Source organism: Pygocentrus nattereri, chromosome 6, assembly GCF_015220715.1.
Source record: "Pygocentrus nattereri isolate fPygNat1 chromosome 6, fPygNat1.pri, whole genome shotgun sequence".
Classification (NCBI taxonomy): Eukaryota; Metazoa; Chordata; class Actinopteri; order Characiformes; family Serrasalmidae; genus Pygocentrus; species Pygocentrus nattereri.
The window spans coordinates 19,882,037-19,908,379 of NC_051216.1; the positions used below are offsets into that span (position 1 = coordinate 19,882,037).

The following is a 26,343-nucleotide window of genomic DNA, read 5'->3' on the forward strand; positions in this document are numbered from 1 at the left end:
CAAAAAAAATATATCTTAGCAAGTGAAACCATCTCAAATTTAGTCATTGTATCTAATATTTCTCATTATGACATGGCTGTGTAAATATTACGATTATTTTTAGACGTTTTTACTTGTTTTAAGTAATTTTATGTAATTACAGTGTCTCACTCTACTGCATTTCATGAACTTCACTTCATAATTTGCAATTGCAAAATTATCTGCATTATTTAAGTAAAATGATCTGGCAACTCTTACAATAAACTCATAATGAAAAATATTAGATATATTGACTAGATCTTTCACTTGCTAAGATTTTTTGTGATGTAATGTTTATCACAGTGTTTATCATCATCTTTATCATGTAGTGCTTGTTTCCAATAAAGTGGTTGATACAAGGTTGGTGCTTCCACTAAAGAAGCCAGTATGTGGTGCTTAAAGGTGTTTCTAATAAAGTGGCTAGTGCATGTTAGTACATGTTAGGTGTTTCTAATGAAGTGGATAGTGAGCCTAACTACAATGTAAGTGTTTCTAATAAAGTGACCAGGGAATGTTAAGGGGTGAGTGTTTCTCTAATAAAGCGGACTGCAGCGTCACAAATGTTCACTAATAGCTCAGGACAATTAACTGACTGCTTCAAACACGAACATGTAAGCGAAAAGGGGGAGCGCTACTAGTGAGGGTGTGATCTGCTCAGCACACTGACCCCTGCGGTTAAACCAGCCTCGTCCGTGCAGCCCCTGCTTTGAATTTGGCTCCTCAGAAGGGCGCATGCGCAATCCGCGGCGCGCTGGCTCCTCCGTGCAGCAGCTGTTTGGGGTTTGAAATTCCAACATGGCAGAGGCAGCGGTCAGTCTTCCCCTCACTAACTTGGAATGGTTTCAAATCGCAAGCATCTGCGCTTGAGCCCCAACCACACGTCCGTCGGCGAGCCTGCGCGGATCGATGTCGCCCTAAAGCCCTGAGCTCACCCTGCCACACACACAGGTAAGAGTTAATCCGGCTCTTTCGACGATATTAACAGTTTTCAGGAGAGAGAGAGAGAGAGAGAGAGAGAGAGAGAGAGAGAGAGGAGAAAAGCAACGGGAGCTGCTGGACTACGGAAGGAAGAGCGCTCTGCCTTGTGTGTGTGTTTTTCCTTCTCCTCTTATCGCTGTGCTTAATAAACCACCTCTCCGGATCGCTGCCGTGCACCGAGCCCCAGCTGCAACATCCCAGCGAACCGAACCTCTGAACACGGCTTTGCGGAGAGCGTGAAAATGCGAGAGCGCGCCTGGGTAGGTGAAGTTTGACCTCGCTGCTTGTGTTGCAGTCCATCGTTAGGAGGAAGGGGGCTTTAGCTGGGGGAAAGTGAGTGTGGGGTGGGGTTAGGGCTGCTCCAAACTAACTTTCCTGGCAAAAGGCAGCTCGGCTCTTGCAGTATTAGCTCTCTGAAAAGTTTCCCTCCCTTTTTTGTATTCACGCTGTTTGGCAAACGTGCAGATTTTTTTTGTTGCTACTTGGCTGTTTGAGGGCAGCCGCCGACTGGCAGCAGGACCGGGAGCTATTTTTAAAGCTGAGGACATCATGCCGAGAGAGCAGGAGTTCAGAGCGTGGCGGTTTTTTAATGTCAGTTTCAGGCAATCCGCAGCGCGCGCTGGAGCTCTGCTAGTTTTAAGCAGACGGTGGGAGAAAAACTGACATGAGCTTGCTGTCGTGGTCATGTGTTCTCCCCCAACCAGTCTCTCTCTCTCTCTCCCTCCTAGCCTTCTCCACTCCCCTTCTCTCTCTCTCTCTCTCTCTCTCTCTCTCTCTCTCTCTCTGTACGAGCTCCTCTTCTCTTCCACGTTATCCAAGAGCTTTTGTTGCTTTTCTCTTCTCCTTAATTATATGCATGTAGGTTAAATGAATACCTGACGAAAAGGCCTCCCGTTTCACGGCGCTGAAATGCGATAGCGGAGAGGAAAAGTGGCCGTATTGAAAGCCGACCTTTGGAATTCCTCCCATTCTGCTGGTTCCCCCCTTTTCTCCCTTGTTTTAGCGTGGCAGAGATGATCAGTAGCACCGGTGTGTATGGTACGTCTATTATTATTTCTGTATGTCTGTTATTTCCAGTCTTTCCTTCTAAAATGCATGATTTGTTTTGGCATTGAAAAGGTCTGTTTGAACGCCACTGACAGATTCGCCTACCTGTTTGAATGCTTTACAAAACGCAGCTTTTAGGACTGTAAAGTGTTTACAAAGTAATAACTGTGTTCTCTGTGTAGTATTACAGCGAGTCACTCTGCGCCGTAGTCTCAGTCTATTTAGACTGCCTTCATCTCATCAGACTGCATTCATTCAGTTTGTGCACTTTCAAAACTGACAGATGTGTTTTAGCATTCATTATTCTCAAATCTGTGTGTGATAGTCTGTAGAGTCATTAAGCTCACACCCCAGTGCTACATCTTCTTATGTGAAGCTTGAAATACACACAAAATAACACATTTTGGAGGTTTAATTAGCAGACAAGCTTTCAGTGCATTTTAGGCCTGTAGTCATATTACACATCATCAATCCTTACAGATCTGAAGGAACAAAAACAGAACCTTGAATTTGCTGTAAATGTACATTTATTTTCTGAACTGTGCTCAACACAAGGATGTGTATGCGTTGTTTGTATTGTGTGCAACAGTTTTCCTTGCTGTACGTACTTTGGTTGATAATCATCTTTTCGTGTTCTGCCTCTGCCTGCATCCAGTGTTAGAAATGTGCTCCACGCTCGCTGCACTCATGTTGGAAGTGGAGCAAAGTTAGCAGAACTATTTACTGAATGTGGACGCATGCATTATTCAGTCTGGCCATGTTGCTTCATCCATCAAGCGTGCAGAGCGGAGCTGTGCAAAAAGCAATATGCACAACTGTGCCCTTGTCCGGCTCTCAGTGAATTTGAGAGGTGTTTTCTTTTTTACCTAAACCTGCCAGAAAAGTACATGTCCATTGTTTTCTGACATTTTCTGCCACTAACACTCTCTGTATCCGAATTGTTTGTTGTGGCAGGAGGTCGGATGTTATACATATTGACAGTTATGCTACTGTTATAACACTAGTGTTTCACTAGTTTCATAAACAGTCAATAAAGCAGATGCAAACAGGTCCTTAAAAGTAAGGCTGGTTGGCGTTATTGCGGCAGAATGTTGACCAGCTTTATAATCTTACATGAGTAGGTTAAAAGCATAAAAAGTATAAATTCCTGAAAGAATATCAGTCTTAAGTGATAAAGTGGAAACGTGCACATCAATAGCATTTGCATTTTGTTATTTAACCACACAGTTAAAATCATCAGGCGTGGACTCAAGTGTGTTTTCCACTCCTCTTCAGCCCTGAGGATCCATCAATAGAGAAATGTACATTTACATTTACACAAGCTTTTATATTCAGAAGTTGAAGTGTTTTGCAACAGTTTTTTTTCTCTCTGGAAGCCATTAGACGTTATGATACCTGAGCTATTAAAGCAGACGCAACAATCGTTTTTTGTAGGTAGTAGCTGAGCAGGACCTAGTGGCCTAATTGAAGCTGTTGTGAAGTGTATGAATGTTATCTGACCAGCTGCAATCTGCTAATAGCAGTCAAACATATTTTGGATAGATGTTAGTTTGAGTCTTTGCAGCTATTGTAGTGCTTTTGTTAAGTGCTGTTGGGCTGCTGGTAGGATGCGGTGGGTTGCAGCCTGCAGTGGTGCTGCTTATTTAACACAGTGAGCGGAGGACGTGTGTGGTGCTGGCTCAGGTCGGGCTTAGTCCTGATTTAACCCCAGGCCCGGCTTTATCAGCATGTTAAGCAACGTGACAGTGGCACTCACTTCTGATTGTGTGTGTGTGTGTATGTGTGTGTGTGTATGTGTTGACATGAAAGCTCATGTTGAGTTTTGTGGTGTGCTTGATGACAGATGCTGACCCCTCCCCTTTTCAGCACCCTCTTTGCTTGATGTGTCTTGTGTTGACATGCTAGAGCAGGCGGCCAGGCAGCCTTGGGGATACACACCTATGGAACACACACTAGAGCGGGCACACAGCGAGGCTAGCCTAACTGATGCTACTGTAGTGCGTTAATCGTTTTGTTTGCGTGATAGTGTGACAGCGTGCAAGCATGTTCTGCGAGAGGCAGCTGTTAATTGTGATTTTTTTTTTTCCATTTAGAATTTATTATTACAGGTGACATCCCTTATTTATTTTTATTTATTTATTGTCTGTTTTTAAACATACTGTTTTATTCTGTTCCAGTATGTTTTTTAAAAAATCTATTAGTATGTTTTTTCTCTTTAATAGATTTTGTTCTATATAAGAATTTGTTATGACTAGTTTGATTGGACATGGTCAGCTGTCCAAGACTCATCAGGTTTTAATGACCACACTATAAATTCACAGTAGAGTGAAAACCTACCAGCCATTGCAAGTTTTGGTAACTTTATATTACACTCTGCCCAATACAATTGCATGCTTGAATGCTTAAGTATCCAGTATTATTTTGCTATGGAAAACTGCTGAGACATTGTTTCTGAAATAATTTTGGATCTTGTGTAAGTGTAATAATATAAATGAATATGAATGTATACATTTTCCCCCTTTTCGCACTCTCAGACTCTACTTTGCAAATTTACACTCATATAGATTGTTTATCTATGAATTGTGGCGGATTTTGATGAGTGTTGTAATACTTGTCCGTACTGATTTATTGATCTGTAAGCTATCATTTAAATTCATTCATGATGATTATGTGTAGTGTTAGGTATAAGTTATGATCCAAAGTAAATTTATGTAGTTACACTATTTTATTGTTAATTAGACTATGCATTAATTCACCATAAAGAGTCTTTTAAATCATACACACAAACACAAATGTTAAGGCTCGTTCTATTAAAGACTGACTTTTTTCATAAACATGCTGTTTTAGAGGAAATTTATCTTTGCGTGTTTGTCAGTTAAAAGGTAGGCATCATTGTATGTTTTTTTTTTTCGTCTGATCCCTTTGACATTTTACCCATGCACATGTACAGTGTGACACACACACATTAGCAGTTAAGTCCTCCAGAGTCAAATTCAAACCTGCAGGAGTTAATTTAATACAGATGATTTTGTGCTGCAACTATTTTCTTTGTGCTCATTTGTCAGTAGTTTGACTAAATCCTCAGTGTTATAAAAAGCCGGCACAGTGCGCGCTGTTTGGCGTCTAACCGGCACTGTCCTCTCGGGATTGTTTGTGTAAATGAGACTGACAGTTTTTATCTCAATCTAATGGTGACAATTAAAGGAAGCTTCAGACTAAGTCGGCTCGCCGGCGGACGAGCACCTTGGGGGATCTCGGGGGCTGTTTCAAATTGATGAAACACTCATCCGTACAGACGGATACATTTGTCAGTCTCTGTAACAAATCTCATTCAGTTCCCCCATCTTCATTCCAGACAAAGCCCAGCTCAAATGAAATCAGTACCGGGTTGTCATCTTTAAGCAAATATGTTAAGTGTTGTCTCGTGTGCTTTTCATCTGAAAACGGAGGAAAACCCCAAGGGAGAGAGACGCATGCAAATACAAATCCCATTTCTACAGAGAGAGAGAGAGCCCCCCCAACCTTTCTCTCTCTCTCTTCCTTTCTCTCTCTCCTTTTCTCTCTCCCATGGCAGCTGGCTGTGTTATCTTTGTGCGTTTCTGAGTCCTCTGTCAGTTCTCTCACTGATCTAAGTTGGGGCGCATTAGAAAGTGGTTGCAGCTGTCTGTTGCTATACTGAGAGATGTGTGTGTGTGTGTATAATGTGTGTATGCTCTGCTGCAAAGATGAAGGACCTCGAATCCTTGACATGCTCCCTCTGCTTCCCCCTCCCCCAACACTCACACACACACACACACACACACACACACACACACACTAGCTCATTTAGACACACTGTCTGTCGGCTCTGCGTGTATTTTTTTCCTCTGTCCTCTCTGTGACTGACAGCATACAGGGTGGATGTTTTTTAAATGCATATTGTCCATTATCTGTGCTGTGTCGGTGCACTCCGGCTGCTGTTTGCATGCTGTTCTGCTGTCCGATCACAGGTTATCTCCTGAGTCGTGGAGCCAAGGGGAATTTTCTTCCACTGTTTCAGGCCTGGTGCTCATTCATAAACCAGTCGGGTGATCTAAATGGTAGTTAGCAAACCTTGGTACACCAAAGTGTCAGTTCTTACCTATCCAACCAATTCATTGCAAACTGATATCAAATTTGGATATCAGGCATTTTTTTGGTGTTGTAGCCTGTGTAAACAGAAAAGAATACTGTTGTTAGCCTAAATGTTAAGTTCAGCTTTTGTTCCAGCATAACACTGTTGTAACTTTATAACTTAATAATAATAATGCATGCAGTGATTTATTACCACACCAGACATCATGAGGTACTGATGTTGACTGTTTTCTTTGGCTGCAGAACCTTTGGATAAGAATCTGCAAGTAGTTCTGAACACAGTATTTCATAATGCAGAAAATGCACGCAGTGACTAGTACCTTTGAGCTAAAAGGGAATGACCTGTTGAGAAAATAGCTGAGATACAGGCTCACTTCTCTGCAGAAATCTGTGAATAAAGATTATAAATATATATGAATAAATTATATATTGTTAATCAGTCAATTATAATGTTTGTTATTTAGCACAGACACATTTGTAAACTGGCTAAATTGACTGTGCATGTGACAGAATGCCGGTGTGGCTTAATTCACAACAAAGAGTGGCATTTTGTCTGTTTTATTAATCAGTTTAAGACTTTTTGTAAATAACAGCTTTTATCAGATACAGTTATTCCACTTTTCTGCTTTTGTCTATTTAGAATGTTCATAAACAAGAGCATCTAAAGTAATATGGATAATGTTTTTAGGCCTTTTTAAGTTAAAGAATGTGCTTTATTGGAACGTGTTTTGATCAGCAGCTTGATCCATATCTGTTATATCTGTGTGTTGAGAGAAGCACTGAAATCTTCAGCAGTAACTATGATTGACAGATCGCTGTAAATGTGTTCCTGTTCGCACTAGACTTCCATTCATTACAACGCATGGCAGAGGCAGCACAAGCTGACAGCATCATAACCACAGCAATCACGTTAAGCTGACATCAAGATTTGAGATACATTCCTTTTTGAGATTTTTTCCAGCTTTCCACAATGGAATTTGTAATAGATGAGGAGAAAAGATGTCAGAGGAGATGGTGTGTTGTTTTATTCAGACGTAATCAAGTATTGTTAGCTTTAGTTTTATGTGGTGAAATCAGAAACTGTTAAAGCACGGCTGTTTTCTCAGCAGTATGTATCCCAGGAATGTAAACCGGCAGGTTCTGTTCTGGTTTATACATCTGGCTGATGGACATTTGCAGTGATGGATTAGACAAGGACTAAACATGGTGTCCTCTGATGTAGTTAACACATGGGGAAAAGTTGTTAACGTAGTCCGTGTTCTTGACACAAGTGCTGTAGAGCATTAGAACTGAGCATAAGCGAAGACCTCAGTGCTGTTTTTCTTTTTTCCTGCCATCTCAAACAATGAGCTGGTCCTCACTGGAGCTGTCTCACTGCCCATAAAGCAAAGAGACAGCACAGCGCCTGTTGGGGATTGGTTCAGAATAGCCAATCCCCAGGTGTGCAAAACTAGGTTTCGCAGTAATACTTTTTAATCTGGCCTTTTCCAAGATCCTCCCGCATTCCCAGCTTTGTGGGAGCAATTAGCATACCCCCAGTGGCAGGAGCAGAGATGACTACCTAAATCACTGATGTCTTCATTTCTCTGTTTACATTCTAATTAGACATTATAAACTTTTGATTTTTAATGGCCTTTATGAAGGGAGATTTTATCCTCTTTAGTTCAAGGGGAAGCAAAGGGGGAGAGAGAGAGAGAGAGAGAGACAGTCAGGAAATGGAGCTTTTATTTTTCTCTCTGCACTGCTCTGCTTGCCACGAAAAAAGGAACTGCACCTTTTTTTAAAATATTTCTGAGATCAAAATAATTATTTTTGCATTGACCTAGAGTGCAAGACTAGTGGTTTTTGAATATGCTTTTGATGCATGGCCAGAAATGCTGTGGGTTCTGCCAATGATGAATACCCGTGTGCTAAGGTTTTGTGAATTAGGTTTTATAATGACATTGGCAGCTAATCACAAAATGTTCTAATAGTCAGAGAGTGAAATCAAAGCTGTTTCAGGGCTGATCAGAGGGCAGTTTGAATTTCTGTCTCTGCTCTCGCTAAGATAGGGTTTCTTTTAACCCTCGTCTCATCCTGGTCTTTGCCATTTGAAGCAGTTCCCAGCATTTTGTGGAAATGTTGTTTCTGTTTGCTGCTTGTTTGGCGCTCCTCTGAAATGTGAAATTGAATGACTTGATCACAACTCCACCAGGACCTGCCCCACAGCAGAGCAACAGTTTCTATAGAGTGCAGAATATCAGGGGCGCAGATGGATTGTCCGTGGCTGTCTGCCGCTGCAGGAATACGTGCTTTTATCATTGAACAACCTTGAAAAATGAGACGTGCATTTTCAGTTGTCCTTCAAGGTGTTTTGCTGTGCACTCCAGGAAGGATTTCAATGGCTGCTGAAGTGTCTGGAAATGTAGGAACGTAAGAAATAAAATAAAAAATCTCCATGATGGTTGGAAGTTCTGTGGCCTCAGAGGCTATACATGCAACAAGTCTGGTTTACTGTTGACACAAGCATCCACAATGCTTTTTCTGGTTAACTGGTAGACATCAGCAAGAACACCAAGTTTTTTTTTTACTCACCCAGTTTTTTCTCTGTGGGCTTGCAAGACCTCTCATCCTTGGTCAGATAAGTATTCATTGGATCCCTCTCATGTGTTCTGTCTATTCGGTATGTGAACATTTTGAGGGTTTTAATTGATGCAAAATTGTGAAATAGTTCTTGTCTATTACTGCATAAAGGGTGCAGAGCAAAAAGTCAGCCCATTCCTTCCAACAAGCATCGCTCGCTTTTATTACTGGGTGCTAAAAACCCCCTCGCTGTTATTCATTTATTTGATGTTTCTTGACATTTAAATTCATCGGAAGCCTTGTAAATTACACTAAGCCGGGGAAAAACATGGCTTTAGAAGATCACAGTCATTCTGAGCTCAGCTTCGAGAGCGAATTATATCATCTAATGAGAACATAAAATTGTAATTAATGTATTGAAATTAGCCTCTGAGAAAAATTGTCCATTGATATGCATGACAGAAAACATTAATGTGCTTGAATGTGAGTGCCAATATTTTGGCTGCCTTTTCCCCCCCGTTCCTTATTGGCAAAAAAAGAAAAGAGAAATCCTTCAGGAATGATGAATTGAGTCTTCACGTTCAGCAGCTAATTGTCTCAAATTGATATTTTGATGTACTACTAAAGATCACATAAAAGCAGTCAGATCTTAATTAGGATGATGATCATAGGGAGATGTGTGCTATCTGCCGCTCTGCGCTGCACGCTAACTTCCCAACGCTCCATTCATCCTCAGAAGGGCCCGGCTGGCTGACAGGTTGGCAAGGTGCCAGGGATTGACGGAGGGAGAGAAGCTGGGGTGCAGTGGAGAGAGGCGCCGTGTGAGGCCCGTCTGAAGGACTGAAGGCAGGGTGCACGCGGGCTCGGTAAAGGGTTGGAGGCAGAGAGGAGAGAGAGCCTTGGTAAAGTGCCATGTAGGTTTAAGGTGTCAAGCCTGTAGAGGGAGGGCTGCCTGAAGCATCTGGAGCCTCAGAGGGAGGTTAGCGGTTAGCGTACATCACTGGTAGACCAACACTCCGAGGTAGGGGTAGCCGGCTAGGGCTCGGGGGTGCTGGCAGGACCTTTAGACCAGTGTGTACTGCTTTCTGGATGCTGTCCCGGGCTATTTGTAGTCTATGAATTAGAAGATGTAAAAGGCGATGCTAAGGAAGCCACGTAACCATCCATTTGATCACAAAAGAGTATTTGTTTCATTGAAACATTCTAAGCTGGAGCTAGACCACATGCTGGAGTATATTTGAGTGCAATCCCCTGCTAATAGGCCACAGTTGTTGGTCTACGATTGTTGGCCTGGGAGTGTTGTAGAAGCTTAGCTGGAAGCTAAAGCTGCACCAGGGCTCTTGGCTAGTCGTCTGGCTGGCGGCTCTGACTGGAGGCTTCTAATGTTGGCTGGTGGGGAGACGGCCGGCACTAATGATGGGCCGTAATGTAATTATCTCATCTCAGCCGTCTGCGGAGCAGCACTTTTCAGCTGTCGTGCTCACCGGCACACCGCTGACCCCAGCTCACCCCTGCTTTTTACTGCCCCCCTCCTCTCTCCCCAGCATTACCCTGCCGCCTCAGCAGAGCCACCTTAATATGCGGCCTCTGTGGTGCTATTTGGGTCTGTGGCTTATATTCCTGTTTGTGTCAGGATCCGGAAAGCTACTTTTATATCAGACATGTAATAAATTGCAGACGGTTTATACTGTACCAGGCTTTTTTGAGGCTCTGTGATTACTGCATTGTAGAAGGTGCTTTAATGGAGCAATAAGAAGGAGTTGTATGTCTTGTGTGTCAGTGCCATATTACAGGCTCTGTTCTGGTCACATGGGTGGTTGTTTGTAGAGAATATTAGTTTGTCTGACCAATTCTTTAATTGGGACACACTTATCATGCATTATAGTGTGATAGTCTCCCCTGTTTCATGGTTACTGCTGAAATATACCAATTGCACGTACATCTCATGTAAAGACCATTGAAAATTTGTCTGATATTATTTGCATCTGCTAAAATCCCCATAAATTATTAAAGCAAATCTGCATAAAAGAATGCCACATAAGCTGCCTGTCTGTCTGAGCTTGAGTGCCCTTCATGCATGTCCTCCAGCTAAGGTAATTAGAAAGTAAATGTGCATTTGATGAATTTAATTGTTGGAACTGCCCTGCATGCATTTTGTATATATCTAAATATTCTGATTAATTCAACATCATGGATGAAGCAGGCTGTTGCACAGACTGTCCACCTTCACACTAGTGCTGGATAAGCAATGGCACTGTCAACCAGGGCACATTTTAGCATCCCTCAGTGTTTCAGTTACATTAATGCAAGCTGTTAATTTCCTAACCATATATTAATTGTTCCTAAACAATGGGGTATCAGTTTGTGGGTCAGTTGATTAATGTCACTAACAGTTAGGGCTTAGAGTCTTAGGTGTGCAGGGCTATAATGACCATTCCCTTGGGCCATGGATGTGTTTTTATTTTTTGGGATGCAACTGCAACCAACCCCCAAAGCCAGCCCCCCCCCCCCCCCCCCCCCCCAATGGCCTCTCTTTATTTCTATCATTTTCATACTACTCAATACTCTGTTATTGCTGTTTCTTGCCTGACTTTCTCCTCTTTCCATTTTCCTGCTATTATTTTTTTACCTCTTTTAAAGAAGTGCTGAAAATGACCCTGTTTCCATGTTCGAAAGTCAAGCCAATTTGATTTCGAATGAGCCTCAAGGTTTCACTTAATGAGATTCTGGTACAAACCACTATATTAGGTGTGAAAGATATGGATTAAAAAAGTGTGTGTGCTGTATGCATGCACTCCCCCGCACACACTTTATATGTTTATAGTGTATATTTAGTGCTGTGTAAGTCTTAACTTACCTAAACACATTATTTAAAGCCATTTATCTTGGCATTAAGTGTTAACTGTATTTTTTCTATCATTAGATATATTCTATATCATTAGATATGTTCTATATCATTAGATATATTCTATATCATTATATCATAAATACAGTACAAAACAACACACATTTCATGTTTTGCAAAAAGTAGATACCTTGTGATACATTGTAGTCTGAAGGATAAAAATTGAAGAGTAAAATCATCACATAGATTGTTACATTTCATCACCAGCACATTTGATTTAACATAATGAAGTATTGATTAGCTAAACCAGGTGTTGATAATCACAATTGAGAGGTTTGGAAATGGTTAAAGGGACAGACTGACATATGTAAAATGGCATGTTTTATATTCAGATTTACATTACATCTCAGACACTTGAAACTATTGCACAGTACTGTATATATATTTACATACAGTCAAAGGTTTGGGTGCCCCCGGTCAAATGACGTTTTATTGATTTTATACATCATTCACAGAGAACACATTTTTGCATATTTCAACACGCACTTACTGTTTATTTGCTGAATTTGACCTATTAAAAACAAAAAACAAAACATGACCTGTGTGAAAGTTATTGTGGAACTGTTATATTTTATTTTTCCCAATATGTTAACCTCAGCAAAAAATATGAAAAACTGTGCACTACAATTTACAGAAAATAGGTTCCCTGTAGATGATGTGTTTTTTCCCTTAATCAACAGAACATGTAACATCTAGATGGCTCAAATAAATTATTTTTCAGGTGCTGAAAAGTCACTGCTGCTGTGGGTATTACAAGTTATGCATTTAGTGATTGTTTGAATTTAACTATATGAAAATCAATCTTGACCAAACCAAGCCAAAACTTGCCAATGTTGACAAAATACAACAGACAAAACTCTTTATCTATCTATCTATCTATCTATCTATCTATCTATCTATCTATCTATCTATCTGTCTATCTGTCTATCTGTCTGTCTGTCTGTCTGTCTGTCTGTCTGTCTATCTATCTGTCTATCTACCTATCAAAGGGGTCTAGATAGGAGTTTCATCTTTCAGCGTACTAGGAGTATTATAGATCTAGTTGTCATCCAGATCATCACATGGTCAAAGTCTACTTTGTCATGTCTCTTGTGCATGTGTGTACATTAGAAATTCAGTACTCTCCTCAGGTTATGGTGTTACATGAAACCAGGACAATAATTAAGCAGTGAGAAACAATACAGAGCAGACACAAGCAATAGATAGACAGTGCTCAGGGTGATAAACATTAAACAGTGCAAATACTGAGGTTGACACTGAGACATTAAACATTAAATAGTATTCATTATTTATGAAACAAATGAAGAAAAAGAGACAGGAAAACAACTTTTTTTGGAGACAGAATTTTTTGTGGTCCTTGTCAGCTTGTGTCACCTACTGAACCTATGAAAATTAGAAAAAGAATAATGGATTTTCTCAGTGATTTTCAATATGCAAATAATTGCATCAGAGATGCCAAGTGGAAGAGTGTTGTCCCCTTTAAGAAGCAGCTAGCAATAAAAAGCTTGTTTAGAATATGGCCTATATGACTGTTCCTTTAAGTGTCCACATGGAATTAGATTAATTTAAAAGACAAAGAGAGAGTGAAAAAAATGAGCACTCATAAGGAGTTCAGCATCATCCCCAAGGTTTATGAGGGCTGACGCCTCCTTTGTGCTCATTATCAGCAGAACACCTCAGGGAGTAATGTTGACTTTGCGCCATCCAAAATAGCAGCTCCAGAAGAGAGCCAGGTTCCGTGGCACCATGCTCACCTGCTCCACTCGGCCCTCGAGGACCAGAGAGAGAGGCTGCAGGTGGAGGCCAGGATCTAGATTATTCTGAATTAGAGCCTGACCGATATATCGCTTAGCTGAGATTGATGACCCACAGATTTATTAGTGTTAGCCAAAATGTTTTTTACTGTTGCTGCTGTTGTGACAACGCCAGTACTGAAAATCATGATCTCCTGAGAGAGTGAAATATCAGAGACTTAAGAGCCCAATAAGAGCCTATACCAGTATGTCATGATATCGTCATACCATAATATTGCTTTTCAGTTTTAGCAATATTTCTCTCAACATATGTTATTAACAAGCAGCATTAGGTCCAGAAAGATAAATCCCATAAAATACTAGATTCCTAGTAATTTACTTAAAGTATTTCTATTTGTGCACTTGATACAAGTGGTGTTTCTGGGCTTGGCCATTAACTGCAATGTATGCAATTTGCTGAGTGCTTCAGGTTATTTTGAACAGTTCAATCCTTAAAAACTATGTAGTGAATAGTGCAGTTTTCCTACAGTGCTTTCTGTCTGATTAACAGTTATAGTACTCTGTAATGTTTTGCTTGGTGTCATTTTGAGAAAACAGAACAGCATCTTTTAGCAAAAAAAAATAGAAGTTCATGAACTTTATCAATGTTAATGTACTGACTTCATTAATATGAAATTAAATATAATCAGATATTGTGACATGTTTGGAAAATGTTGTGATATTGAGTTTTATCCCAGCACTAATCCATAGGTTAACTATATGGCGGCTAAACTGGTAAATTGAACACACATAACTTTTAGCAAGATTCAGATCTGACACAAAACAGAAAACTATAAAAAATAAAATGAATAAAAAAATGAGTATAAAATCAGTATTGTTCACAAATTATTTATATAAGGCAGGCTCTAATATGAATTTCATAATTCATGTTAATGATGAGGCAAAGCTGAGGCTAGACTGAACACTTGTTTGGACCAGTAAGTGCTGCTTTTTTTTTTCACTTTTGTTTTAAGAGATCTGCCCACAGAAGTATTTTTTCCTACTTTTTTTCCCCCATTTCCTACCCATACGACATTTCATCCCCCACATATTTTTAATGTTCCCAAAAGCCTTTTACCTCTTTGTTTCCATTATTCATTCCAAAAGTTATGTAGCTTGGAGGCCGAGGGGGGGTGAAAAATAATTTTGTGTCTGACGAAATTTATGTGGAGCTAAGTCAGCGCTTTATGCAAAAAACTCTACTCTGCCTTGGGAGAGTGTAGGGGGGATGTGTAGGAGGCCTGAGCATGCTCATGTGTGTGTGGCAGGCTTTTGTGTGTGTGTGTGTGTGTGTGTGTGTGTGTGTGTGTGTGTGTGTGTGTGTGTGTGTGTGCGTGTGCGTGTGCGGGCCTGTCATGCTGTCACTGAGTCCTAATGCCTCTCCCGAGGGGTACCTGGAGGAGAGGCGTACCCAGCCTGGCTGCCTTTAGCAGGGCAGCGCACTGACACCGGCTGCCCACCGAGACTGGAGGTGTCACTGCATGTATGTAAAGCAGTGACAGATGAGTGCAGACACGCAGGCTGCAGGATCCAGCGCACTGAGGAAAACTCTGCTTCTCATCTCCCTTCACATGCAACTAGAGCACTGACAGAGTGAAACAAAACAGTGAAGCCCCGTGCCTTTCTCTCTCTCACACACACACACACGCACACACACACACACACAGATCCACATGGTGCTGGGGGTGGGCAAAATGACAATACGTTATTGTTGGTGGTGGGTGATATTATAATATGATAATCATTATCAGTAGAGGTGCACCAATATCGTAATTGTGGGCCAAAGCTGTTAATTACTGTTTTTCATATACGAATCTGCTGAATCTCATCAATACATAAACATTTATAGAGTGTAAAAATTGTGACAAAAGCCACCTGGAGTCACGTTACAGAGAAGTATAACATTTATTTGCAGAAGTGCAGTAAAATTAATGAACATTTAGCAGCATAGCTCCGCATCGACTAAATGTTCTGCTCTTCCAGACTGTAATTAATTCGTCATCAGTTATTGGTTTGAAATATTGGTAAAATCTAAACATCTGTCTGATGCCGATATGTTTTTTTTTTTTTTTTTATGGCATAGCTGTCGATACAGGTATGATTCTGATAACAGTGCATTGTAATGATCAGTAAGCTTTTTTATTTTGTATAACCTTGGTATTAACTTGTGAAGCAAGTCAAATAAAATCACCCTATCAAATAATGTAATTTTTTAAAATTATAAACTGGCTAATATCAAGTAATAATCATCTGTGTATAGAGCAAAACCTGTCAATGCCAGTGTTGGCCAATTCTAATCGTGCACCCCTAAATACAATGACTGTTTTGTTTTTTTCATTATTCAAAAAAGAAAAAAAAGAATATTTAAGAAAGAACAGGAGAGAAAAAATAATAGCACCAATAATTACTATAATGGCATAAAGGGCTGACATCCAATTAGTTACTTGTTTCTGTTTTCTGTTTATCATACTGGTTGTTGTTTACAGGCTGTCTGTAATAATTGGTCTAAATATACCTTTATGAGTGTTTTCAGTGTTTCATAAGTACAGACTGACCCACAATACACTCAGAAAAGCATACTGTGTTACTTTCATAGCTGTCTAAAGCCTCTCCCCCTTGTCAGGACATAGCGAGTTGAAATCCAGCATAGAGCCATATGAAATTTTAAAAAATATATAAAACTTCTAAAATACCGTGTATCATGTTTTGTAAATGAGGAAAATGTCAAAAGCATGGTATTGTGATTATATCACCCACCACTAGCTATTATGATATATTACATCACAGTATATTGTGCAAGTGTGTGCATCATAAAGGTATATTTAGACCAATTATTATAGACGGCCTATAAACAACAACCAGTGTACAATAAACAGAAACAAGTAACTAATTGGATGTTAGCCCATAATGCTGTTATCTTAAGTTATTGGTTCTACTTTTTAAAATGTTCTCTGTTCTTAATTATTATGATCATTATTATTATTATTATTATTTAATACATTTATTTAGGGGTCTACGAGCCATCAGGCTGCAGGGTCCACGAGCCATCAGGCCACTGAACAGTCAGCAATGCTGGTGTATCGGTCCATAGGCCTGTCACTGCACCTATGAATCATCATCTCAGTGGACGATCTACACCTTATCCACATCTCATTAGACTCACTCTGAACCTCTGCACCCTCAATCTAGCAGATCTGTACTTACACATATAGATTGACGTCTTGTACATCTTACATCCATATCTTGTATAATCTGGAAGATTCTATATCAATATTCTATCCCTGTGTACCTGCATCTCATTTATTGTCTACCTCAGACTTACTGCACATATGGAATGTTTACAACAGCACATTTAATAATTTTCTTTCATAACTTATTACTGTGAGTGTGTGTGTGTGTGTGTGTGTGTGTGTATATATATATATATATATATATATATATATATATATATATATATAATTCTATAAGGGGGCTACGCACTTAAGATTTCCACTCACTTTCCACATAAAAGTGATGTGACAATAAATGTGACTTGATTTGATTCCAATCACCCGACATTGGAATTGACAGATTTTTTCTCCAAATGTATACACACATTTATTATTTTGGTACTGGGTAGTTTCTAATTTTAATATTGGCTGATTTATGTTGCAATTTTGTGAGGTAAATAACAGGAGTTATGTCAGTGCTCTCACATATAGCATAATTATACATTGTGCTAAATGCTAAAAAACTTTCAGTGTAGCACTTTTTGATTCATGTTATTTGAATAGCTGGCTGATTTTTCATTTATGAATTTAAAATACCAGTTTGGTCTGTTAAAGAGAAAATAGTTATTTATGTTGCGACTTTGGCTTATAGAGAGTACTAAAAACATGCTAGTGTGTTTCATGTGTTCACTTAGCCAGCACAGTAGGAGCTGTCGGTTTAAAAATAAAGGCAAATTGGCCCAAAAAGTGCCCATCAGCTAATTTGGCTGTATTGGAATTGGACATAAAAACTGATGACCAGCAATTGTATTCACAGTTTTCTGTAATTTTTTAAATGTGGCACTACTAACAGTTTTGTGAGAGATGTTGTGTGTTGTCAAACTGTCAAGTATGATTTTTTTTATTGCCATATTGCCCACCTTTACAGAGCAGAGCTCACAGCGTGGCCCCAATTCAAAGCCTTTTTGACTAAAATCTTGCTTACCGGCATGCGGATTTAGGTAGAGTTCTTTCGTGAGAAAAGGGCCATGGTGGTAATTGCAAACGAATGAGGATTTGGCGAGCAGGAGCCTCGGGCAATGTTTCTGGGTCAAAGGTCACGAGGGTCAGTGTTACACTCTCCGCAGCCTCACTTCAACCCTCTCTCTGGAAATAGAACCTGCAACGTCATACCACCTCCAGCACCATGGAATGCAACCTCCCTACTGCCCTTAGGCTGTGTGTGTGTGTGTGTGTGTGTGTGTGTGTGTGTGTGTGTGTGTGTGTGTGTGTGTGTGTGTGAATTTCAGCTCATTTCACTCAAGTGTTTAGGTGAAGAGGAATACAATGTTGTAATTTCCTGCGAGTGGTAGAAGGAAAGAAAGAAAACAGTAAGATAGTGTGGCATTGCACTAAAGTTCTTCAGATTAACATCTGTTTGCATGCAGTGATGTCACAAAATGTGTCGTGTGTGTGTAATTTCATAAGGATTCTCATCAGTTTGTTAGCACAGAAAGATGGAGAGAGTAGACAGCAATATCAGACTCAACTCTGCTGTAAGCCCTGTTTGATTAAGAATTTGATGATTAAAGTGGAAGCTTAAATTAAACAGAGAAATCATCCAGAGATGCATATAACGGAATCATATCGGTATCGGCAAACAGTTGACTAAAATATAAGTATCGACATCGGACTGATGTTTAGATTTGGTATTTCAAACCAATATTTGAAGACGCATTTATTGAACTTCAGAACAGCTGAAATGTTTAGGTGATGCTGGGCTGTTGTGCTGTAATGTCTGCATTTTATACATTTTAATGCTTTTTTAATCCTACAAAAATTAATATTATATTTCTCTGTAATGCTAATCCTAGTGGATCTGGTGTAAAAAAAAAAAAATTTGATATGAACATGAAGAGTATCGGAGACTGGCCCAATGGATAGGCCCAGTGTCCTCATAGCAGTGCATCCCTAAAATTATATTTTAGCTTTAATGACATTTTGAAATTTACTGGAAAAATACACGCTTGTACATATTTCAGACAAATCTAAAATTTGCAAGCAAGTTAGTTCTAAAGCATCTTCACTTTGTCTCACTAAACTCCATGACTGAAGCAAACCATGACAGACTGAGAACAAATATGCTCATTATCTGTAAGGAAAAAAGGTAACATTGTAAACGTCATTTAAGGACAGCCAAGACCACCATTAACAAGCTGAAGGCACACATAATGACAAGTATTCATTTTATGGACAAAACATGAACATCTCAGTTCTTCCAATAACTTTGTTTATACTGTATTTGGTGAAAAGCTGCTTCATTTTTTCTAGCAGTTAATTTGCCATTAATTTGTTTTGCTTTCTTTTTTTTCAACTTCCATTTGATAGACTTTGATGCATTGTTTAATATCACTTAACTCTCTTTCAGATTACGTTCCTGAATCCAGGTAATGATGATTAGATCATGTATTTCAGGCAGGTTTGGCAGGTTGTATGAAATTAGCTACTGTATCTTCCTTAGCCTTCAGGACCTTTTTCCACATTTCTGTTTGGCTTCTGCTGTTAAAAATAGAAATGTTAAGTTAAACATAACCACAGAGGAAATTGATTATACATTTCATGTACGTGTCCATATGTTTCCATTTTCAAAATAACTAATGTTAAATTACATTAGTGTCTTTATGTCGAAGTGAATGCAAGGGTCATCTCTGCATGTCTGCAGTGTTTATTTCTTTGCCGTTCTGTTCTAGTTCTAGTATCAGAAAATGATGTGTTATTTTTAGCGGCTTGCGGCACAAGAAAACGATTCTCATTTGAGCAGCGACAGACCCCAGGTTGTGTTTATTGATGAGTGGGATTTGTTCCTTAATAGAATTGTATCTAATTAATTAGCTTTTAATTGAGAGAATACAGAACATGCAAATACAGCACATTCACATCCACTCGTTTCTTAACTGCATAAATAATTGTACATTCATTTGCTCTTAATGGAAGGTGGCCGTTCTTGAAGGCCTTTTGTGGTTTATTTGAGCTGTTGATCAGTACCTGTGTGTGTGTGTGTGTGTGTCAGGGTCGCACTCTGCTCTACACAAACTCATTACGCTCAGTGGACCAGCAGAATGCCAGTGAATGTGACGTTAAAGCCTCTTCAATAGCAGCACATCTTTGTATATTTCATTACATTGTTTAATGACAAATTATTGCTATCTTTGTAAATAAGTTATTTTAGTCTTCAAGAGTGATAGGTGCATGATATGGTGATTGCGGGTTCATGCCAATATTTTTACATGTACATATCTGCCAAAGGTGATACGTAACAATTTGCGAAAAATATCATATATTAAGGCCTTTTTTTTTTTTTTGGCATATCCACTTTGTCTGGACTGAGGTTTGAAAACCGAGCATGCCAGACTGCCAGTTAGCTGTGCTTGTGGTTGTCATGTGCACAGCAGGATTAGTCTAAGTCATTTTCAGGTGCTTCACACACACTGTGTTATTAGGTTAAATGGTCCTGCCTTAAGCCTATTAAGGCTATAATTAAAATTGTAGCTCTTGTAGTTTGACAATTGTACTCATTCAAATTGCAGGTTTAATTTAAAATATGATCAATCTTTATGCCCTAGATAAACGTTTATAAAATATAGCAATAGATCCACTTGGATTAGCATTATGTAGAAATGTAACAATTATTTGTATAATGTTACAAATGCAGTTAAATGGATAAAATGCACATATTTAAACATCCACATATGCACATATGAAGCATCCAAATCTAAACATCTGTCTGATGCTGATTATATATATATATATATATATATGTGCACATATGACTCCAATATCAGCATACATCCCTAGTTATTAATCGAAGGAATATCCAGTGCTATCAGAATCGTGTTGGTACTGGCAGATGCTTGCTTAACAATAAAATTGGACAGATGTTTAGATTCTATGCGATTTTTTTTTAACCCTGTGAAATCTCAGGACTTATCCAGTAACTAGAGGTACTTTAATGCAAACTGGCTGAGCTGTTCTTAAGTTATAAAATTATACAGAAACATTTTGAACCCATTGGTGCGCCTTGGCCATTAAAGGAGTTTGATGATGAATTTATTGTATTGTGGAAGAGGAGATCATTTTAGGCAATGCTGGGATACTACTGTAAAAATTCTGCATTTTGACTGCTTTTTTAGCCATATACAAGCAAATATAAAATTTCTCTATGAAGATAATACAGGTGGATTTTACATTTTATAAATGATTTCAGAGTACATAAAAACTTGGATATGGACATCTATGTAGAATTCCCATATTAGTGCATCCCTAATTTAAACGATGCACGTAGGAAGATATTAAGTTAAATGTGCTGTCTGCATTCTAGATGGAAGGTGAAACACCTGTTGCATTCAGCAATTTAGCTTTGCTTTTTATTTTCTTAATCAAGATCATTTGATTTAATTCTCTTTTTTTTCAAACTCATGTTTCTGCATCACAGCTTCCACTGTCCCTCTTTTGGAGTCTCTCGTTTGTCTTGTGTTTTGCTCTCTATTCCTCTCTCTCTCTCTCTCTCTCTCTCTCTCTCTCTCTCTCTCTCTCTCTCTCTAGCTGTCCTTCAGGCCTCACTCCAGCTAATGCTTTCAAGTTACTGCCATTGAGACAGCCAGTGAGCCGCCTCAGCCACTATAAACCCGCTTTGCTTTCGTCACATGCTCTATCTGGGGAAAGAGCAACAGGACCATGAGCCAAGTGGCTTTATTTGCGATTGGTTTCATGAGCAGGAAGGAAAACTGTGTTTGATCAGAGGAGAGCACAAAATGTCAATTTAATATTCATCCACTTAGAAGTGCAGTAGTGCTGTCAGCCGGCATTTTCTGCCACGTGGCTGGGATGTGAGCGCCGCTGTGAATGTGCGCTGACGATGCCTTTATGGCTCTTAAATAGAGCTGAAAGTGGCGCGCAAATGAAAGCTATTAATATTTATTAACACTCTGGGCCGGGAGGTTAAAAGCAGCATTTTTGTTTGGCCATTTGATTTATTGTGCTCTTGATGGACTACCCAGCTGTGGCGTCGAAGGTTAGACACACTGACGTAGCAGTCACATTCATATGGCCAGGCCCTTATAGAAACATCATAGTCATTTTCATTTGTAAAAAAAATCACATTATTTACACATCAGTGTTCAGAGCTGGAGATGTTGGAGACTTGTTATGTTATATTTATAGTTTGAAAGCAAGTCATTTTTCAAAAGACTCATCACATTATATGCATTATATGTACTATGCAAAAGTCAGAGACCACCCTACATATAATTAACTTGCAGTCAAAACGAACAATTGAATAAAAGTGATTCATTTTTCAGCATCAGCAAAAAAAAAATGCATATTTAACCAGGTAATTACAGTGAAACCTAAAGCACTAAATATAAAATATTTTTTTCAATATTTTTTCTGGGCTCTTTAGTTTTTCAAATAAATCTGCTGAAGCATTTTTCCACATCTCCAAAGTTGAGGTCTGGACTTGGGTTGGTCAGTCCATTGTTCTGAGAAGACCAGCAGCTTCTGAATTTGAGTAGCAAATTTTCTTCTTTATTGTCTATTTCCCTTTCTCAGTAAGGGCTTCTTGGCAGCTGCACATCCTTTCAGACTCATGGTGTTGAGTTGTCTTCTTACAGTTGAAGGATGGACAGATACACCTGTGGATCCTTCTCCTCTCTCTTTAATGAAAGCTTTAATTAACTGTTTATCTAATAGTAATAGGTTTGGTGTTCTACCAGGCTTTGTATGGTTGTTAGGGGCTCCATTGCCTCTGTATCTTTTAAATAATATTTTGAACCCTAGTTTTGGAAACTGCTGTTTTCAGTCTGCTTCAGTTTCTTCTTTATCTAATCAAATCAATAAATTGCACTTAATGGCTATTTTGCCATGGAAATTAAATAAATGAAGGGTGGTCTCTGACTTTTTCACAGTAATGTATGTTGTATATGCTACAGTTCTGACAATTATTCATTAAGTATCATCATGTAGAAACATGTAGTTGCCTCGCTGTTTAGTGTGTGTATGTGCGTGTGTAGAGACTGGTTGTGCTTTTGCTCAGCTGAGCGTTAGTCTTCACACCTGCATTAGCTGTGAGTTATACCTTTTCTCTCTCGTCAAATCGATACAGGGATGACAGACGAACCCTGGCTGTAAGGTATCGCTCTTTCAGAGAAAGAAAGAGAGAGAAAGAGTACATGAGAGAGAGAAATAGATCAGTGTGTGCCAGAGACCTGTTGCTTTGTCAGAGAGAGAATGAGGGAGACAGATGAGTGGTTATGCGGGAGACATGTCAGAGTGGCACTGTTCTGCACAACACACTGTTCTGCTCAGAGGGATACACTAGGAGAGAAAGGAAACAGTAGAAGGCCAGAAATTAAATTTAGATAATATTGTACATATTGCTACTCTAGTTTTCTTAAATCTGCCACTCGGTTTTGCTATAAACATTTCTACTTCAAAATAGTGTTAATGTAGTTCATGAACCTGACTTTTTCTGACTTCATGTTTTGTTTTCTGTTCTTCTCTTAAAATTACTGCAGTTAAATTTTATGCAGTGTATTTCTACTGGTGTGGAAGAGATATCGCTGCTTTGTGAGATAGTGTTGTCATGACTGTAATGCCACAGTCAGCGTTGTTGTTTGACCCAGCACATGATGCGTTACCCAGCTTTTACATTACACTCTGGATCTATATGTAGTGCTGGACCACACACTCTAAATTTAAGGCCTGTTCACACAGACATCAAGTGTGACACATGTATATTAATGCCATGTTTCCCAGCAACCCCGAAGCTGACCGACTGTGATGCTTTGAAATATTTTTAATCAGCTCAGTTTTCTGCATTGTAAAAAATTTGTCTGACCAATCAAATCTGCATTGTTATGGTTACAGTCAAATCAAGATTGTGAGAGACCAGAGGCAACATGTAAAAAAAAAAAGGAGGGTAAAGAAAATAGAAGGTGGACCGTAGCTAACATGAATTTCCCCACTAATATCTGAAAATATCTGTTGAATACTTTCAGAATCGCTCTTTATATCTCTTGGATAAGTTGAGGAAGCTCCCGTTTTTTTGTGGCTTTGTACAATGGGGTGCACTTAGTGTATGCACCTTTTAGTTGGAGTGCTTAAAAGAAAAAAGACAAATTCATGGCTGCTGCTACTTGAAGGATCAGTTTATTCTTCCTGGATTTTCAGAGTGTATATTGGATTGAAGGATGCAGTTGAGATATTTGTTGTTGGTCTGAATGGCTGCTGATAGGAAGTCTGATAGATTCGTTTATTTGTGGTGTTGTTGATGTACCTGTAGGTCTGAAGGATAATCTTGTTAACTGATAAATCACACAGTAGTTTTCCACAGTGCTGAAATGTACTTGGCTGCGTCCTGTGTGCAGAATACAGGGTGGCTCTGAGCTCAGATCTGTATTCTCCGATGTGTTCAGAATGTTCCTCCATTTGAGTCATGCTAGAGCGTGCCAGTGGGTGAGCCAATTTCCCATAACACTCCCTCCGCTCGGGAAAGTTCCCTGTGCAGCAGGGCTACCTCACTCCAGTAACTTTGGCGCAGTACAGTCCAGAGATTTCTATTTCATATTGACCAAAGATTGCTTCAGTTGCCTCATTCCACCTTTTGAGCGGCTCGTGTTCCACAGCTGACCTTCCCCGGCCACTGCAGTCAATAGTGACCGCTGAACACCAGGGGTTCCAGACGGAGCAATGCTATTTACAGCTGACCACCACGCTGTCTGTCCCTTTTGTCTCCTGCTCTTAATGCTTAATCGTTCAATTAAAGCATTATTGGGATTCTTAATTGCAGTCTGTTTGTACAGTACTGAAGGAACAATGTCTGGACAGCACACCCACACTTACAGCTTTTCTGTTATCCATTTCTCTTTTAAAGGGGAGCACCAGGGATGACCTAACACATTTTGATTTTCATGCAATCGTTCTTAAAATATTTGAGCCAAATCAATGTCATTTTAGACAAGCACCCTCCACATCTCTGTAACAGACTGAAGGGCCAGCCATAACAAGCACTACCCTGTTAAATTCAGAGCAGTTCTGTATTGTTTGAACCAAATGTGCATTCCAACCTGCATGCATAAAATACAAATAAAATAAAATAAAGTGTCAAATACTGGTAAATTTATTTTTGAGCACAAAAAGCTAATCAACATGAAGATCAGGTAAACTATGTATTATGTATATATCAGTGGTTTAATGTGTAATGCTTAATTGTAGAAAAACGCACCAGGCACTGATGGGAACCAGGGGGTGTAATATCTATTTCACAAACAGAGCCACTTTATTTACTATCTAACACCACCAGTGAACTTGCCCCTGTCTTCTGAGTTTTTATATGTAATGTTGATGATGGTGAAATAGTGATAAATGAGGGAAAAAATAACTTTTTGGGGGCAGTTTTGCCCATACATACCCCATGAATGGAGGTTTTAAAATTAGTTTTAACTTAAAACTAATTAAAATTAACTTTACGTGAGGGAGCTTTCAGTGGTATGTAATTCCTCAGATGTCTGGTTCCCATCAGAACTGCTGTGAACTATTCTGACGTAATTCTCGGTAAGTTTCTCTAGAATGGAGCATTTTATACCAAACTATTTTGTTGACTTTGTTTTCACCCTAAAGAATTTTTTTTGCAGAAATGTTGAGAAAATGGTAGTATTCCCTTTTAACATAATAAATGTTTGTACTCATTCTGTGAATAAAAAGTTCAAACTGTCCCTGCCATGTGGAGGCTGTACTTTAGCCTGACTAGCGCTCACTGTGAGTTAGTTTTATGCTCTTGCTGTAAGTTGGTGCTAATTTACAGCCACCAAGTGGGAGATTAAAATAATAGAATGTTAATTATGTGACTTATGCTTATGAAAAAAAAAAGTCTTCAGGGTGAATCTCAAGAAACGTTAGTTGAATAGACGTCAGATTTCAGAGATGACGCTGCATGTGGCAGTCACTTGTTTAACTATGTATAAAGTAAGTGTTATTAAGTCATGCCTCATGATCTCCTGCTTTACATTTTCAGCACCAGACTCTGTTTTGTAAGGTGTTACTTCTGGCTTGATCACATTAACTCCACAAATACAAGACATGCAGGTCACTTGCTGAACATTTGTACCAAACGTGTTCTCTTTGTCAATCCACTGTAAGTAGACTTGTGTGTTAATGGTAAGAAAACAGAGTGTCATTTTGATGTATGGTCAGTGGCAGTAATTACATTCTGCAGGCGTGTACCTTTTCCTGAAAAAGCTTTCCCAGGCTGCTCTAACAGAAGGGAGTTTTGAGAGCTGTGTTCATATAAGTGACAATTGTCTGCTCCTAACGCCTACTATTGTATAGTGAAGAGCTTGAGTAGGACCTTGATGTACAGTACACTGAACGTCCTCTTAGATATAAGCCTACCTTTAAAATGTAAAATATGTAAATGACCCATTTCATTTGCATATATTGATCCTCCATAGTGTCACTTCTCCCACAGCTTTAGCGAAGTGAAACTTGTTCTATTAAAAGTTGGTTAACTCATAGCACATTAGGTATGTCTTAGCTTTCTGTGAAATATACAAGTTCGGTTTCCCAGAGGCAGATTAAGCCTGGATCTGCACTTTGAAAAGGATTTTCAATCAGGAGAGACTTAGAAATCAATATAATATGAATCCAAACTGATTTTCTGATCTGCTGGTCAGACTGATCAAAT

The 26,343-nt window shown here is 39.2% G+C and overlaps 1 protein-coding gene across 4 annotated transcripts in view; it reads left to right on the forward strand.

The window, feature by feature from the left end:
• The first annotated feature begins 760 nt into the window (after positions 1-760).
• The window catches only part of fign (fidgetin), a 58,478-nt gene continuing 32,895 nt past the window's right edge, over positions 761-26,343 (forward strand). Inside the window, exons 1-2 of one of the 4 annotated variants that reach the window (XM_037538954.1) lie at positions 761-966; positions 1,859-2,034. In XM_037538954.1, the coding sequence (XP_037394851.1) occupies positions 2,010-2,034 (25 nt within the window). In that variant the 5' untranslated portion in view covers positions 761-966; positions 1,859-2,009. Of the gene's footprint in view, positions 967-1,096; positions 1,257-1,858; positions 2,035-26,343 lie in introns of those variants that run through there. The other 3 variants (XM_037538955.1, XM_017692246.2, XM_017692247.2) reach the window with 3 other exon arrangements.